The 19,040-nt window shown below is 25.0% G+C and overlaps 3 protein-coding genes across 4 annotated transcripts; 2 read left to right on the top strand and 1 right to left on the bottom strand.

The window, feature by feature from the left end:
* Positions 1 to 7,021: 7,021 nt before the first annotated feature.
* Positions 7,022 to 13,478, bottom strand: LOC112691920 (TOM1-like protein 2). 2 transcript variants are annotated; one of them, XM_025566368.1, is made up of 12 exons: positions 13,418 to 13,478; positions 12,227 to 12,396; positions 12,044 to 12,134; positions 11,794 to 11,984; positions 11,540 to 11,737; positions 11,203 to 11,327; positions 11,002 to 11,141; positions 10,588 to 10,708; positions 10,417 to 10,510; positions 10,217 to 10,243; positions 7,739 to 7,789; positions 7,022 to 7,257 (listed from the first exon to the last, which is right to left on the bottom strand). In XM_025566368.1, exons 1-12 carry the CDS (start codon positions 13,476 to 13,478, stop codon positions 7,084 to 7,086), a joined length of 1,443 nt encoding a protein of 480 aa, XP_025422153.1. In that variant the 3' UTR covers positions 7,022 to 7,083. The 2 variants fall into 2 exon arrangements, with proteins under 2 accessions (XP_025422153.1, XP_025422154.1); XM_025566369.1 differs by lacking the exon at positions 10,217 to 10,243 and having other exon boundaries at positions 7,023 to 7,257.
* A 316-nt stretch (positions 13,479 to 13,794) lies between these two features.
* Positions 13,795 to 17,117, top strand: LOC112691882 (dolichyl-diphosphooligosaccharide--protein glycosyltransferase subunit 1). The gene is made up of 2 exons (XM_025566316.1): positions 13,795 to 13,923; positions 15,175 to 17,117. The coding sequence occupies exon 2, from the start codon at positions 15,252 to 15,254 to the stop codon at positions 17,058 to 17,060; it is 1,809 nt and encodes a 602-aa protein (XP_025422101.1). The 5' UTR covers positions 13,795 to 13,923; positions 15,175 to 15,251; the 3' UTR covers positions 17,061 to 17,117.
* On the top strand, positions 13,930 to 15,168 carry LOC112691883 (protein FAM50 homolog). The gene has a single exon (XM_025566317.1). The coding sequence runs from the start codon at positions 14,027 to 14,029 to the stop codon at positions 15,080 to 15,082; it is 1,056 nt and encodes a 351-aa protein (XP_025422102.1). The 5' UTR covers positions 13,930 to 14,026; the 3' UTR covers positions 15,083 to 15,168.
* Positions 17,118 to 19,040: the final 1,923 nt, after the last annotated feature.

Here is a 19,040-nt window from a genome sequence, read left to right as displayed (position 1 = left end):
GATACTACTGATATTAAAAAAGTATCGATACATTTCTTTCGATACAATAACTTTTTGTATCTATCAATACTTGTATCGATAAAAAAATACTGGTATCGAATGTATAGCATTAAGTCATTTATTAACCGCCATAATGGTTCAAAAATCAAAAGTACTCGAATGGTCGAATGGTATCAAAGAATAATTCTTTTCTTGAAAAATTATTTGCGCGCATGGTAGAGAATTTGTTTATAAAATTCGGTCATCATACTAAAGTCTATACTTTATACGACTGTATTTGTTATTTCCATGAACCAGAAACTACAGTCCTCAATACAATAGTGTCAATAGGTTTATAATAAACCTTTTTATCAAAAATTATGTATACTGAGTTCATTTTTAGCCATGGAAATAGTAAAAAGTATTGCACAAAATATACAATATGTTTAGATTTAGTGATTTATATACCGATTAGATGAAATATAAATTACAAATAATGATATAGGTACCTGGCGGAAACAATTAAAAATTTGTTTACATACAGCATTTTTATCTGTGGTTCATGAACCATAACTAGTTTTAGTTAAATATTAGTAAAATGGCATATTTTAAGATATACTAACATTTTGAATTCATTCTTGACTTGGAGAAAGAAAACTTTAAAATATAAAAATAATTTTTCATTTGATACTTATTCATATAGGTGGTTTTCATATTTTATTGTTATCAATATTTTAATTATATTTGTTACGATGATAGGACTAAGTAAAAGGATCAATATTTTTTTTTCGATACTCATACCGGTCGTTACGTTTCGTTATTTTCATTCCATTCGTTACCAAGTGAAAGTATCGATACTTTTCTTTCGATATCATGTCTCTACCTGTAAAACCATAGATAATATCTATTATCTATGATATTTAACCTCGGGCACGATTACAGATAATCTATATAATTTATTTATCTATATTCATGGTCCATGATTTTCAATCGTGTAAAGTGATCAGTGATCTCGATTGAGTTGGAGGACACATTAGACCATGAATTATTCCGTTTTGTGGTAGAAAACTTTAATGGATACCTATTCTATTGTATGTTACTAACATTATTATAGTACATTGTACATACTATTTATTATTGTAACTATTAGTGGCGTATTTGTGGGTAAGTAATCGCCCCCTCCCGTAAAATGATATTTTTGTGCAGGTATTTTCTATATATTTACTGAAATAAAATGACAAAGAATACAAAACAATTTTGGATTTATGATTTAGCAAGATTAGCTATTATTGATTATTATTTTAGATGAATGATTGATTTTTCTAATCAACTCGAACATAACTCGAAGAAGCCCTCAATCAACAGAACTCCGCCAACATTTCTAAATTTTTCAAATAAATAGATTTAGAACTGTAAATATTACAATGTTTTTAACATTTTATTACTGTAAAAAAATAATGTTAATGTGTCATATTTCAAATTGTAAAAATCCATATCATGTAAATGAACCTCTTGGCTAATAATCTTTGTCTAATTAAATGTTAATAAAAAAAAAAAAAAATTTAACAAAATATTAATTTTTAGTCGGTAGGTACATTATGCAAGTTGAATAGTTATTTTGTGTCTAAAACCTTAACATTTTTAGGATTTTTTCGAAAATTATATTATCTGTATATATAAAACAGTAAGCTGATTGACTGCTATCAACGCACAGCTCAAACCATTAGACGGATCTGGCTGAAATTTGGCATACAGATAGCTATTATGATGTAGACGTGCGCTAAGAAAGGATTTTTCGAAATTTTGAATTTAAAGGGTTGAAATCGGTTTAATATTTTTTGACCCGGTCGATAACTGCGCTATTGAAAATGAATAATATTAAATAAAACTATTAAAAAATTATTAAAAACTATTAATTTTATTTTTGGTAGTAAATGACGAGTATTGCATAAATATTAAACAAAAAGATCCCGCAACAGGTGCCAAAACAAATAAGAATGTTAGTTCAAAAAATTATTATGCATATCGGTTGATGATTAGACGCGATCAGGACTAAGTTATTTTACAATGTATAAGCTTTGTCAACAATTCATGGTCGAAATATATATAAAGATAGATAGCGAACGATTTCGATACTTCGATTTCGATTCAATCAAAAAAAGCTGCGTGCAAAAGATTCTCAAAACAATTGTTAGATATTGGAGATGGGAAAGTTACTACAGATGAAACGGGATGTATAAAATTACCGAACGATTTCTGCACAATCATTTATTCGCAAGATGCTCTCATTGACCAGATATGTCCCAGTGTACACAGACAATACACAAATCATGAGTGGCTGGCAGAAAAAGAAATTTTAGTAGCAAAAAATGTGGAGGTCAACGAATTGAATCTCAAGATACAAAATTTGTTACCATAAAACTTGGTGTTTTCAAAAATTTCAATAGATTTAACAAAATTTAATCTTGGCAGGTTACATACATTTATATACTTAAACCCGGCAACGACGGGTAATTCAGCTAGTATAATATAATAGAGAGGAGTGGAAGAATTTTATATTGGCAGCAAAGGGCCTAAATGGTCTATAATGCTAAAAAAATAAAATAAGTAAATAAAAAAAAAAAAATTAATATCTATATACCTATTAGGTGCAATGTTGTTTTATAACTCCTAGGATACATCAAGGATTTTTTTGGGAGAAGGTAAAATAAATATAGCATCCCCCCATATATTTTAGTTATAACGTCACTGATAAATATATTCTGGTGTTTATAGATTATGTTGAAGAACTTTAAATATACATTTGGAATTTTATTTAAGTAAACTACAACATAACAACAATGCTATCGCCAGAGCCTGCTCGAGGTATAGGCGAGCTAGGCGCCTGCCGAGAGCGGCACTTTGGTAGCGGTGGCATTTTTAGAATTGACTCGTATCTTTTTTTTTTTTATTATTTTGTTCTGTCGGTGTTTTATAAGAAAAATATTTAAATTCATTCGTTCCCGAAAACCACTTACCTGTATTGTAATAAAATAATATCGTCTAAAGTTTATGATATTACTTTATATTAAGTCTTTTTACGTATAATTTTATACATAAAATAAAAAAATTAAATTTTTTTTTTTTTTAGAGGCGGCGAAATTTGATTTTGCCTGGCGCATTGTTTTTGCCTGAGCCGGTCCTGGCTATCGCAAATCATAATACATACTCATAAGCGGATATTAGGGGGCTTGGGGTGGCTTAGCCCTCCCAAAATCGAAACTTTGTTAAAAATGTTATTCGTTTTTATAATTATCTGTTGATTTTTTTTTTTGAAAATCGTAAAATAAGAAATAATAAAAAACTATTTACAATAGCATTAACAATACCAATTATTTCGGCTACTTGCAAAAGAAGTTTCAGTGCAATGAAAAAAATAAAAACTTGGCTAAGGTTCAGCGATCTTTCATTACTATATATCAAGGGTCGGCAAGTAATTTACATTGGAGTCCAAAAGTTTAAAATAATAAATGAATGAGGTCCAGTGAAAAAAATTTTTGTATTTTAAAAATAGCAGTATAAAAATAAAAATAATTATTTGGTTATTAGAATTAATTTATATTAAAAATTACAGTATTAGAAGCATGACAATAAAAGTTGTCAGGGTCCAGAGTATTGCCTTCCGCGGTCCAGGTTCGAACAGCGGTCCACCAGTTGCCGACCCCTACTATATATAGAAAAAGATATATTGAAAAATATAAAAAGCGATGATATTTTGAATATCTTTGCTGATACAACTAGATATTTGTCATTAAAATAAAATATTAATTATTTTTAAATATACATTATTTCGTGTTTTTTTAATACAATTTAAACAATATCTATATTTTTAACAGTAATAAGTTTTACTTGTTCATGAAAAGGAAGTGTGGGGGCGAAGCCCCTGCGGTTTATTTTTCATTGAATTATTATAGCCCCCCCCCCCCCAAATATTCAACCAAATGTCCGCTTATGTATCTACATACTATAAGTATATTTTTGCAAATCTTGAAAATATCGCAATTTATCTGCATTGACCGCGGGTAGCGATAGCAGGATAATTTACTAGGTAGGCACAATGGGAGGCCAGCAATATCTTGCTAAAATGATATTACATTTAGATTTTACATAGTGTTATTATAGTACCTAGTAGGTAGGTATCTCTATTATTCTTAATTAGGAATGTATTTTCGTGTTTCTTCGATGAGTAATTATAATTTGTTTCTGTCGAACCAATGACCAGTTAGTGGTAGAGCTAGTCAATTTCAAGTAGAGCCAGGGTCCTATTTGACTGACCGGAATTATAATTTATGGTTATAAGCATAGGCTTCGCCAAGAATTTCGTTAGAAGGGTGTATCATGCGGTTCGCGGACGTTTGCCCCTGCCGTTTTATCGCCGTAAAAAAAAAACAAGTCCACGAACGTTTCGTTCCCGTCTTTTATTAAGATAGGACATTGAATCTCCGGAATTATATAGATTTATTTATACATACCAATAGGACGTTTGGCCCCTGGAATTTTAAATAACTAAATATTAAGTAAACATAAATTATAAATATTACATATATGATTATTTATTCCTATCACATTTGTATAAATATTATAAATTTTATTATATTAAAATCACTATTAGGTATTTTTCAAAAATATAAAATTATTAGTCAAAATCACAATCCAAATACATTTATACAATTATTTATATTAGATCACTTATTTTTTTCAAAAAATATAAAATATCATTATCATTACTACATTTAAATTCAATACAATGTTGTTTTATTTTGTCTTTGTAATGATTTTTCTTGGCAAATTTATAATTTCATTATTATTTTTTAACAATGCAGTCACTGCAGATGCATTGCACATTTATAACGACTCGATAAAAAAGTAGATATTTGGATGTTTGATTGGGTAGGTATAAATAAATCTATATAATTCCCGGGGACCAAATGTCTTATCTTAATAATAGACGAGGACGAAACGTCCGTGGACTCGTCTTTTTGACGGGAATAAAATGGCGGAGGCGAAATGTCCGCGATTCGTATCATGCATATGTACAGCATATACCTATGCTAGGGTTGCCATAAATTTATGAGGCGAAACCGGGACAAAATAATCACATTATTGAGTAATATACTTTTAATATAATGAGAACCAGTGGCGTATACAAGAATTGAAATTCTGTAAATATAATATTTACCATGTTTAAAATCATTCTTAAAAAGGGCCACGTTTAAATATATCTGTAATTTTTAAATAACGAAAATTTTAATTAGCATTAAGATTAGTTATTTTGAATGTAAATTATTTTTTGAACTGGATAATGACTTAATAATAAAAGCCATACTAGCAAATATAATGATTTATCATTTAAATTTCACTTCCAAGTTCTTATTACTTTAAATTATTACATAAATGAATTATACATCACATAATTTCTAACTCGATTTTATTTTTTTGTTTATAGGTAGTTACATTTTCATAATGGATGAAAAACATTAATAGAAATGCACAATGGAAATTGTTAAAATAGAAACACTATATTTATAATTGTACACTTATTTTAGATATAACTATTCTTCAAATTCTAGGTTCTAGGCTTACATTATTATTATATGATTATAATCTCAGGGTAATTGTGAAAAATATTTTTGGTTTTTTTTCAATTTTTTTAGGATTTAAAAAACTATTTTATTATTGTTTAACAATTATAACTCCTATATTATATTTTTAAAATATTTATATTAGTTATAACTTTTTTCAGTAATTTAAATATTTTGCATTTCAACATTTTTAAATTACAAATAAAAATGTTCAATACTTTAACTGGATAATTGTATTTAATAGCTATTAAAATTTATCAAGTCAATAACTAGCACTTTAATTATGAATGTTATTAAAATAATGATTTCTTTATTTACTTTGGCATATTATGATAAATATTCTGACTCTACAATATATTTAGTCAAGTTGACTTGCAATACAAAATAAAATAATATCTCAATAGTAATAATAACACACAAATGATAAATTGGTAATCGTATATTCAGTAGTGTTCAACCAGATGCCTAAGAGCAAAAATCTAAATAAAGTATAGATATTTATTGTAATTAATAGTGAAATTCAAAATAATCATTTTTATAATCCAATAGCTAGTTCTCAGAACTTGTTGCATGAAAACACTACTGTATATACCATTTAAAAACATTAACTTATCAATTTTATTAATACCAAAATTATGTTAAATTAAAAAAAAAAAAGTTAATACTACCCATAATAATGTGATCAAGTGCAACACATTACTTAATGTACTAAGTGACTATAACTTCAAATATAAATAATAAAATTAAAATAACAATAAATAAAATTTTAAATAAATAACAATAGAAAAAAATAATATTTAAACATTAAATAATAAAATGATAAAAGTGATGTTTCAATAAAAATTTATAGATGCTAACAAATGATATACACACACCCAAATGACAAAACATATAATATTGAAATATTTTAGTGCAATAATTATTTATAAAGCTAAGATCAAATTGAACAAAATAAAAAGTGGTAAGTTTACACTATGACAAAAAAAAAAAAAACTTATTTAAAACTTATAAAATACAGTGGAATGAAAAGTACATTTGTTTTCAAAGTAAATATTTAACAATTTAATAACATTTGTATAAAACAATCATACATCATAAAATAGTTTAACAATAATTTCTATTATTAATCTTTTTTTATTTTTTTGATTTATATGGAGGATTTTTTTGATAAAACAAATTTAATAATATTAAATTAATTTTATTTATATTATAATTATAATTAGTATTTACTTCTAGTAGAAATAAATAAAAATTTAATGGTTCACCTGGAACAATATTAAATGATGATTATTTATCAATAATTAGTTGATAGACTATGATAAAAAAGTAAACATAAATGTGGATAAAGATTAAAAAAAAAACATATTTTTCTTTTAGAACATACTTGAAGAAATTTGTATATCATTATTATATAGTTTTAATGATTAATATTCATTATTCAATGACTATAATAGTTAAAATAATTTAAAATTCAAATATTTCCTTATAAAGCAAACATGGTATCACTTTGTTTTTCCTTGTTATGCTTTGGTTCATTTTCATTGTTTCCTGCGGGTAAATTTTCAGCAGCTGCTGCTCTTTCTGCTAAGAATCTTTCAAACTCGCTGCTAGATAAAGATTCTTCGATTTCACCCCCTGTTCTGATTGAACTTCCTGGCTATAGATTTAAAATAATATTAATAAACATTTTATATTAATAGTACATAGAAATGAATTAAGAATATTTATTACATGAATTAAAAACTTAATTTTATTTGTGTTTATACTATTTTACCCAAATTTACATGCACACTATCAACTATTATTTTGAAGAATATAATGCTGTAGTACTATGAGCTGACTAAAAAAATTAAAAATATTTAGATTTGAATTTTTGTTTTTAGTTATTTTGATTCGCACACATACTGTAATAGTTCTTATAATAATAGCGAGTAAATTTAATAAATATTAAAAAACTAAACAACTGAATACAATGAGAATCAGTTTGGACTTGCTATCAATTAGCATTTTTATATATAGTAACTCATAAAATTCCAATTGCCATTATCATCAGCGAATGAGTAAAAAAGTAAAGTATTAAAAAAAGATATATTATAGAATATTTATTTGCATTATTTATGTAGATAATTTTTACTCACATTTTCACTAAGCCATGCTGCTATTTCATCAAAATCTTGTTCACTATGCATCTAAAATTAAAAAATAATTTGAAATAATTATCAATTCAAATAAAAAAATAAATGGTTAGAAATTTACCGATTATGAATAATAAAGTAGCAATATTTAAATGATATAGTTAAATAAAAACAAAGTACATTCTACACGAATAAACATATATATATAATGTTATTATTAGGGAACGGATTTATATGTAATAAAAATACAGAAATATGTACATATATATGTAAGTATAATTTATAAAATATGTGCTAAAAACATCCAAATATATAAGAAAAAAATTTAATTAAAAAAAAAAAAAATAATAATAATTATTAAATTATCAAAATAATTTGTTGCATTGAATTATTACAATATCTTTTAAATTATCAAATATTAAATGTTGCCTATTAGATCTGAAAATATTTTTAAAATGGCTAAATGATCGTTCCACATCAACCTACATCGGTTGATTGAAGCATATTTGAAGCACATAATATCAGAAGACAAAATTTTTCCAAATTTTTAGAAAGATGTCTGCCACTCATTAAGTCATTGGTTGATTTAAAATCAATATAGCCTAGAATTTTTTTTTGTAACAGCATAATAAATTTTCTTTTTTACAACATCTATTGGTCCGCTAACGAGTTTTCATTTTTCAATCGTTGATTCGACAATTTGCATACTTTCATTTAAGGACATATATTTTTTCTAATTTTGTAAATGTATGTGAAATTTAACTAAAATTCACTGAGATGAAAATTAAATTAGTTTTCAATGTTTCATTTTGCATAATATTTTGAGCTTTTCTAATAGCAATAGAAGTTACTGGATCTAAATTTGAAATAATTTTTTGTATTTTTGTTAGAAGAAGACGTGAAATGATAAAATATGTTTAAAAATATTTACAAATTAGTGAAATATGTAAAAATACGTAATTATACCAAAATATGTCAAAATATTTAAAATAAAAGTAGTGACATATTAATAGGAATGATTTAAATCATGAACATTTCTTATCGAATTTTAAATATCTCGTTTTAATAAAAATATAAATTTACATATAAATCTGTTCCCTAGTTATTATTATAGAATATATGTAATAAAAGTTAAAACCGAGCATATATAATTAAAAATATAATAAGTAAACTGTAAACTATAATTATTAAGTGGTCAATTTAAAAAACCTTATTTATTAAACTTAAACATATTAATTTCTATATGAAAATATTGTGATAATAATTAAGGAATTATTTGTGTAATATTTATGTTTATTTATGTATTATGTTTACAGATATAATATATCTTATAATTGTAACTCAAACATTCAATTATGGTTTTATCAAGAAATATTTTCTTAAAACTTAAATTAAAAAAAAAATAAAAATAAAAGATCAATGTTGGTAAAAATAATCATTATTGTGACATTCAAAACTTAAAATAAAAATAACAAAATTGGCTGAATAAAATGTTTTGATTAAAAAAAAATAAAATAAAAAAATAGTAGCATTGAGTTAAGCCACAGGTTATAACTAATAAAATATTATAGTGGTTTACAAAAATTAAGCAATTTTTGGTTATTTCATACAAATTTATAATGATTACAAGTGAAACTGTACCTAATACATTTTTAGTTTAAAAACATCACAATATCAAATATCAAACATGAAATGGACTGAATTTACAAAACTTTATAAATCTATTAAGAGTTTAATAAATAGTTATAATTTGATAACTATTAACCCACACATAATAAGAATTATCAAAAATAGTAACACTATAAATTAAAATTACATTTTTAAATTGTTTTTATATATAAACACACTCATATAAAGCAAGTTTTGGGTAATTATTAAATAATAAAGAAATTAAGTTTTTTGATTCAGGGTAGCAATAATTAACAATATGATTGATCAATTTTATAATTTAACGTATTAACAGATAATTACAAAATCCTGAATTATTTGATGTCTTCTAAATTTTTAGTGTAATATATCACTAAGATTTGAAACCTTATATTGAAATGTATTCATAACAATAATGAATAATCAAAATAAACGTCATGGCTAGTTTAGATTTTAAATAATAATTTAATTTTTGTCTATTCCTACATCATAAAAATATTAAGAAACAATATTTCTTGATTTTAAATAAATAACTAAGTTAATTTAATGAACTATAAAATCTTGTTTTTTGTTTTAAATCATTAACTATCTTAAAATAAAAATTATATCAACTATAAAATATAAGTGTTGTTAATTTGAATTAAATTGCAAATCAAACAAATAGTAAAAAAATCATGCACTAAAATGAATACTGTAAGTATTACAGTACTGTAAGTTAAATAATAAATAATAATTCATAACTTTTTATTAAATATAATTACTGATGTGCATCAAGCTAGTAATGTTAAAAATATTATCAGGGCATATTTCATTTTGTAAAAAACATACTCTTACCCTGATGACATCTTCGTGAGCACAATCCTAAGGTCAGAACCCATACAATATACACACAAGTGTTACAAACATAATAATAATTGCTTTATAAAACGTGATTTAAATTATAAATATTATATATATATATATATTTATTTATTCATATTTTTAAAAATAGTATAAAAATATTTAACATTAAGTAAATTGCAAACAGTACTTACATCTTTTGTAGTCACATTTTGAGATCGAGCTTGAGTTAAAGAAGCTAAACTGTTTACTTGATCTGGCTTTAAATTGGCATCATAACTACTTCCTCTAAATATTTCACACTATGTAAATCTTATTTTCAAAGAAAATGACAAAATCATTTTTATACAAAATGTTATTATTACCCAATTTTTGTGTTTTCATATGAAACTGATCGAGATTGAGCAAACATATCAAAATCATCAGACTGAATACTTGTTAGCAAATCTGCAGGTGGATTTTGTTTAAGTTTTTCATTATTAAGAGCTAAAATAAATGTTATAACAATTGTACAAAGTGAATTAATTATAATATTTTATGAAATGTGGAAGCATATAATAGAAGTTTCATTAATTTACTTTTTAATATATATTTTTTATATTTATTTAATTATCATGAATTAATTGAAGACTATAAGAAATAATAAGAAAGTAGAAAGAACAAAACTTATATCTCAAAAAATGTAAATAGCTTTCTGTAAAATTAATGATTGAAATATTCTCTAGTACATGTACCAATTGATTTATAAATAATTATAAGTAAATAATCAGTATAGTTACTTAGTTTTGAAAATTGGTTTGAAGTTGTAGCAATTGGTTCATCAATAAAACCTTGAAGTAAATCAGTATTTTTTGAAGATGGACCATCAACTATAGTATTGTTACATCCAGCTTCTCTATTCTTTTCATATCGGCTATATCTACAATATACTTGAATATATATTTACTGTTTATAAAGTATTGAATAATATAATGACTAACCGAAGAAAAAGATTATTTAAATCATCATTCACTAGCAACAACTGTTCAGTGAATTCTCCATCAGGTAATTTTGCAAGAAGTTCAACAATTCTTTCTTGCATTGCTTTACATGTTGTATATAAATCCTTAAAGTAAATCATATTTTTTTAACAATAAAATTAAATAAATACAACATGAAAATTATCTTAATTTTGTCATTTAATAATTTATATAATATATATATTATGTATATAATGTATGTATATGTATAATTTATTGATACCACGAAAATAAATATTTATTTATTAAAATCATATAATTTATGTTGGTAATTGATATTAAATAACCGATTACTTACAGTTAAAAGTTGAACATCAGATGCATCTTCTTTTCCAGGTACTAGTTCTGAGAGCATTTCATTTAATACAGTCATATTACCACGGACTAATTCCAAATCAGCATTGAGTTTATAAAGTTGTTCTGAACCAAGTAATTGATTATTTTTCTGATCATTAGCCTGGGCACAATCTACTGGTTTGAGTTCTTCAAAATAACTCTAAAAAATAATATAAGTTAAAAAAATAATATGGTATTCTATAACGAAAATCTTACTTTATTTGGTGTATGTATAGGGGCCATTGTATCTAGATTGGTCATAGGAAATTCAATTCCTTTTTGGAGAAGTTCTCTATATACTTGGTAAACTCCTTGAAGATCAGGTTGATTACGGAAAGCATCTGCCCAACTTTGAATAAGACTTAATACTTTTTCTTGTACAATGGTTGGTGGATCATTTTTTGGACCTAAAATTATATACATAAATAAAAATAAAGTGTTTCGGTAATTAAATAGGCATACTTACCAATTAATTTTATTAGTTCTTGAGAAAATTCCTTATTACACACCAATATATGAAATCTTTTACCACAATTTTTCACACATGTCTCTAAAACCTAGAATTAATATAAAATTGTAAATTTTCTTACTAAAAGTATTAAATTATAATTACTATAATACTAATTATAATATTATTATTCATACTTACTGTTAAAGTATACATAATTATTTTATGATTTTTGCCTGCATTTTGTAGTAATCTTTTACGAATTGCTTTAACTGCGTCTTTAGGACCTTCTTCGGTATCATTGATCATGTCACAAATTTCCATATTGAGAGACCAATTTTCAGAAGCTAACCCTCCATCAGTTGCTAATTCTTTTGTAACAAAGTAGTAGTTTAATTAAATTTAAATTAGAAATAATAATAATAATAAATTCTGTGTATGTATAATAATAATGTTTTCAAATAATTTAAAATAATATTAAAATTGTTATAACTAAGCTAATGAATTTTTCAAACTAGATAATAATTGAAGGCACTAAGATATCTATTAATATAAGACAGCAAAATATGATAGTAAAAATAATAATCCTTACAACCTAATGAAAGTTTCATTATGGGAATATCAATTTTGACATGCAAATTTAATATTATGGCATCTAAAGGGTTTGCTGCTTGTTTATTATAATAAATCTGAAACAGCTATTTGTTAAATAAAAACTAAGTAGCTCAGTGCATAGACATTAAATTAATTTAACAGCAGACATACAGAGTAGTCTTACACATTGTATATTGTAGATATATCTGTAATAAAATAGTCTAAAATATCATTAAAGATGATATGTTGGATATTAATGCTTAACAGTTTTCATAGTAATCAAATTTACTCAATTTTTCAAAATCCAATATATATTTGAAATTATTTGGTAGGTCAAACACTGTTTTTATTAATTTAAAATGTATAATGGGTGGCAATTTGTCAAAAATAAATATTTGATTGAATAAGAAGTATTTTTTTTATATTATAATTATATTTTTTAGCAATTAATAACAAAAAAAAATATAAGCCAATAATTTGAAAATTAAATTTAACATAATAAAGTATAAAAAGTATGAAAGAAAGCCATTTGTTTATAATTTATACAGTATTTATTATTGTATACTGTTAATAATAAGATAAATACTATTAAAAACAGTAAATGATCATTATTGAACATTTATATTATTATAAAATAATCAAGTTACAGAAAACTCATCCTAACATTACATATGCCACCGAATAACATGTTTACTCATTTCGTGTAAAAAATATGGTGTACGTAAAATGAACCACTTTAAAAAATAAATAATTAAAATTTATCAATATGGTAAACGTATGAAAAAAAATAAAACTTACCAATTTTTTCACCAACAGGCGTTGAAAAAGGATTTAAAGATACACCAAATAATGTAGCCATTATACAGTTTAAATACAATAAATATGTAATTACAATAATATACAAATTACAATAAAACTATTAAATAAATCATTGACTTAAGAATATTTTTGACTACCTATACAGATAAACATAACAAATTTTATACATACAACCAAAACAACAATGTTACGTAATATAAAATTGGTTCTTAAAATATTGAATTATTTTCATATACCCACTACTAGTGCACTATAACAGGTTATACCTTACCACTACTACCAACGTGCGTGTTTCTAACTTCAATACCGGTAAACCAACACGGTGGTAAATGTTAACGTTAATAACATCAAATTTAATGACGTTTTCGGCGTTCTGTGGTGTGTGGAATTGAATTTTGACTTGTGTGTTTAATTTCCTCTGTTTAAATAATGTTTGGATTGTTTAGAAGTTTAACAATTGGTTTCAAAAAATACACGATTTTCATGTAAGTAATTATATTTTAATTAAATTCACTAATATTAGAGTGTATATGGTTATAATTTTGTGGTTGAGCTGTTCATATTACATATAAAAATAAGAAAATCATAATGGCACATTACAAGGGAGCTGCTAGCGAGGCGGGTCGCGCAATGCAATTAATGAAAAAGCGCGAACTTGCTCAAGCCGAAATTGAGTTACGCAAGAAAAAAATCGAAGAAGAAATGAAATTGTCAAATATTGAAAATAAGTTTGCCAAACATTATGATGCAGTAGAAGCTCAACTTAAAAGCTCTACTATTGGATTAGTAACCCTAGATGAAATGAAAGCTAAACAAGAGACAATCGTCCAAGAAAGAGCTAAAAGATTAGTACAAAAAGAGAAAGAAGTTGAGTTTGAAAAGCAAAGACAATTAGAGGCAAAACTAGAAGAAAAAAGGCGACAACAACAAAAAATTAAAGCATTATCATTTATTGAGGATATGGTAGAAAATAGTGAAGGAGAAGAGACAAATGAAGATAAAGCTGAAGAAGAAGAAGAAGAAGAAACAATTTTACAGCCATTACCAAAAAAAATTAAAAAAAATCCTGATGTTGATACTAGTTTTTTACCGGATCGAGCCCGAGAATCTGAAGAAAACTTTTTACGTGAGACGTTGCGACAAGAGTGGACTGATAAACAAAAATGCTTAAAAGAAGAAGAAATCAGTATAACATTCAGTTATTGGGATGGTTCAGGTCATAGGCGTACAATTGTTATGAAAAAGGGTAATACAATTTATCAATTTTTACAAAAAGTTTTAGAGCAGCTACGTCGAGAATTCGGAGAACTTAAAACTATTATGGCTGATCAATTAATGTATGTGAAAGAAGATTTAATACTTCCTCATCATTATTCATTTTATGATTTCATTGTTGCTAAAGCAAGAGGTAAAAGTGGTCCATTATTTACCTTTGGTGTACATGATGATATTCGAATGGTTAGTGATGCAAGTTTAGAAAAAGAAGATTCACATGCAGGCAAAGTATTGTTAAGAAGTTGGTATGAAAGAAATAAACATATTTTTCCTGCTAGTCGATGGGAACCATTTGATCCATTAAAAACATTTGCCAAGTATACAATAAAAGACAAAACACAGAAACATGAAGCAACACAAAAAAATTAAAAACCATGTTAAAATAAATTATAGTATAGAATATGTAATAATAAAAGTATGTACCAGTTTTACCATATGGTTCCTTTGTTTTGATGTTTCAGGTATTAAAAATTCAATATAATAACAAAAACAAGATTTTTCAACTGTGGATAATTTGGTCTCAGGTTCGTAAAACAAAATGATCTCTCTCCACTTGTTCTTGGTGGCTATTTTTATTTCTACTACTTATTCAGTTGAAGTCAACCCTAAAATATTTATAAACAATGTTGAATGCTTGGTTGATTTAAGCACTCAATTAGTGAAAGGAGAATGCCGTATATCTTTGGAAAACAATGATGATAAGCCTGTGAATTATGTTTTGTATGCATTTGAACCTTCAATTAAAAGTCATGTTTCGTTTGTTTCTGTTCACCAAGTATTTGAATCTAATCGTTTAAGTTTGAATGTTAAACCAGTAATACAACCAGGACATGAAGATAAACAATTTTATCAAATTGATTTTAATGCATCACGGCCATTAAAATCAAAAAGTCGTATACCATTAGTAGTTGAGTATATATTGACTAATGCGTTATATCCCCACCCTGAAGAAATAACTCAAAAAGATAGACAGCTAATGATGTTTTATGGTAATGCTTATTTTTATTCTCCATATAATAGTCTTAAATCTTCTGTAAAATTTCAAACCGGAACCAGACGGATAGAAGATTACACTAATTTCAACCCAGTATCATTAAGCTCTGGAGATATTATATATGGTCCTTATGGTTCATTAGAACCATTTGCATATTCCCAAATAAGTATACATTATGATAATAACTCTCCATTTTTAAAAGTTACAAAATTGACCAGAACCATTGAATTATCGCACTGGGGAAATGTAGCTGTTACTGAAGTAATTGATCTCATTCATCATGGTGCTAAATTGAAAGGATCATTCTCTCGTTATGATTATCAACGTGAAACTAATAGTGGATTATCAAGTGTTAAATCATTTAAAATGTATCTTCCTGCTTCAGCAACAAGTGTTTACTATAGAGATGTCATTGGTAATATATCTACATCAAATCAAAGAACTCTTTTAGATTCTGTTGAATTAGATATTCGACCAAGATTCCCTCTATTTGGAGGCTGGAAAACACATTATACAATTGGTTATAATGTACCTGCTTATGAATATCTATTCAATAGTGGAGAAGATTATCTACTAAAAATGCGACTAATTGATCATTTATATGATAACATGATAATTGAAGATATGACAGTACGCATTATACTTCCTGAAGGATCAGTAGATTTGGATCTTAAAACAAATAATGCAATTGTACGTTTACCTGATGATTTACATTTTACATATTTAGATACAATAGGTAGACCAATGATACAATTAAAAATGTCTAATGTTGTAGAAAGTCACATCAGTGATTTTGAATTAAAATACAAATTTCCAAAAGCATTCATGTTTCATGAACCATTAATTGTTATTGTTGCTATTTACATTCTATTTTTGACTGTTATTATATGGGTTCGTTTGGATTTTTCAATAGCCAAGGATGGACACAGTGAGACACGTCAGCGCATATCTGGAATAATGAGTGCAATTATGCATCACATTGACCGTAGATCTTCTATATTTAGCTCTTGGGATGAATCCTTAAATAAATTAAAACATTCTAAAGATATTGGTGCATATAATACTGCTGTTAAACAAATTCAAGCGGATTATAAAAATGAATCAACTAGCATTAATGAATTAGCTACCAAGTTGAAAACAGAATCAGTAGAACTAACAGAAAAATTAAATGAGATTCAAAAGATTGAAAAAAATTTAAAAGAACTTTTTGGACAGACTCAGTCTTTATATACTGATAAACTTATAACAGGTAAAGTTGGAAGAAATCAGTTTGTTGACTTAGATAATGGTCTTAAGCGAAAAAAAGATGAATGCCAAGAAAAAATCAATCAACTGTTAAAATCATTAAACTAATTTATTAATGTTAATTTTACACTTAAATTTATTATCCAGTCATAAAATGATAATTATTATTTTTTTCTTAATCTTTATAAACCAAATTTGTAAATTATAATAGTAATATTTATTAGCTATTAAATTAAGAGTTACAAATACAATTTAATTTGTACTTCATGCACTTCTTTTTTTTTTTTTTTTTGTAATATTTAATTTGTTTTTTAAATTACAGCTACTTATAATGTATAACAGAACCAAAACTACTAGGAATATGTACATTTAAATGAGTCAAAAAAATAAATTTTAATCATAAATATTTATTATTTATGTTACAATTTATTTAGTTATGGATTTATTTAAATACATTTTTGTATAATTGGGTTAAAATTATAATTTATAATAAATTCTTTTTTATTTATATTAATATGTAGTTTTATTCAATAATTTGCTAATAGTATGTGATCAAATATGTTAATGTTGACCATAAATTGTATTTTTTCTGAAATAATTAAATATTTTCCCTATAAACTGACTTGATTTTAGTAAAGTGATCAATAAATTTAATATTTAAAATTAATATTTTAGTAAATAAAATAACTAATGGTTTACAGTAATGCATTTTAATCTCTGTGTGAACATTTGTAAAAATAGTAAATTTTAAACAAATCAAAAACATTAAATATTTCGTAGATTTTTTTATGAAACCTTTTAAAACCTTAATATTATCACAGGTTAATTAATTTTAAAGACTTAAATTCTTTGTATTATTATTAGTTTGATTTTTAAATATATTTATAGTGAAGATTAATTTGTTTAATTATTTTATAATATTCTAGTCTATATTATTTTTCTTACTCATATATGTGACATCAATTTAAAATATATAATTGAACCTTTCTTCAAACCAAGTTCCTGTAAATGGTTTATTTGATTGTTGTATCATTAATCATAATTGTCAGGTAAGTCATTTACTAACAATAAACTGAGCCTCTATGCCAATATTTTTTAAAGATGAAGTAAAGTTAGAAGTTATATTTGTTGTAATAATAAATTATCAAATGTGATAAAAACTATAATTAATTAATATTAAATGAATAAAAAATTAAATAATATTAAATATGTTTTACTTCTAAATGAATAAATAAATAAAAGGAGCTCTTTGGAAAAGTGAATAGGAAGAATTTTTTGTTATGAGTGAAAGGAACATGAACTGATTTGTCGGCGTTAATTTTGTTTTTCCAGTTTGAAGACCACATTAAATTATGAGTATTATTAGTGGAATAGTTCGAACGAAACCCAAATTGAGCGTTGGGTATTACTTTTTAGATTTCAATGATTGGTCTTAACCTCTTCATAATCATTTTTTTGAGTAACTTCCCGAGCACAGGAAGTAGACTAATGGGTCTATATGATGTTCCTAAATTATAAAGTTTATCTAATTTGAGTATGAGAATTATAATGGACAGTTTCCAAATGACAGGGAAATACGATAACCTTAACATTGAATTCAATATAAAAGTTAGCAATATAATTTGTTTTTTTTCAGGGAGATATTTTAGCATCCTGTTAGTTATTACCCAAGTCATAACCTGGAGATTTTTTGGGCATTTTTTAAATTTATATGAAATAAAATTATTCTTAAGGTTAACATTATTTTTACTTTTTTTGTAATACAAAATTTTGTTTTCAATATAAGAGGAGAAGACGAAAAGAATTAACTCAATCATACAGAGTAATATTATAGTTTTATACTTATAGAATAATTTTTTTTAAAAAAAAATTTAATTGTTTTAAAAATTTCACTTACATATTTTGGTTATTTTAAGTGCACATGCGCATTCATATTTTCTACAATGCTGTGAAATAAATCACGAACCCAAGACATTAATGGCATCAATTACGCATAGTTTTATTATTTTTTAATAAAATAATAATTTGATTAATGTATATTTATTATTTATTTTACAATACATATAAACGTGTATTATAGTATATTTG

Source organism: Sipha flava, unplaced genomic scaffold (genome assembly GCF_003268045.1).
Source record: "Sipha flava isolate LNK unplaced genomic scaffold, YSA_version1 67_pilon_pilon, whole genome shotgun sequence".
Taxonomy (NCBI): Eukaryota; Metazoa; Arthropoda; class Insecta; order Hemiptera; family Aphididae; genus Sipha; species Sipha flava.
This window is presented reverse-complemented; position numbering and strand designations above follow the sequence as displayed.

Coding starts and splice junctions, on each gene's coding strand:
- LOC112691882 (XM_025566316.1), top strand. CDS start 15,252: ATGATCTCTCTCCACTTGTTCTTGGTGGCTATTTTTATTTCTACTACT.
- LOC112691883 (XM_025566317.1), top strand. CDS start 14,027: ATGGCACATTACAAGGGAGCTGCTAGCGAGGCGGGTCGCGCAATGCAA.
- LOC112691920 (XM_025566368.1), bottom strand. CDS start 13,478: ATGGCTACATTATTTGGTGTATCTTTAAATCCTTTTTCAACGCCTGTT. Junction 10,709..11,001: donor AAACCAATTTTCAAAACTAA/GTAACTATACTG, acceptor CATTTATTTTAG/CTCTTAATAATGAAAAACTT. Junction 10,244..10,416: donor AAAATGTGACTACAAAAGAT/GTAAGTACTGTT, acceptor TTCTGACCTTAG/GATTGTGCTCACGAAGATGT.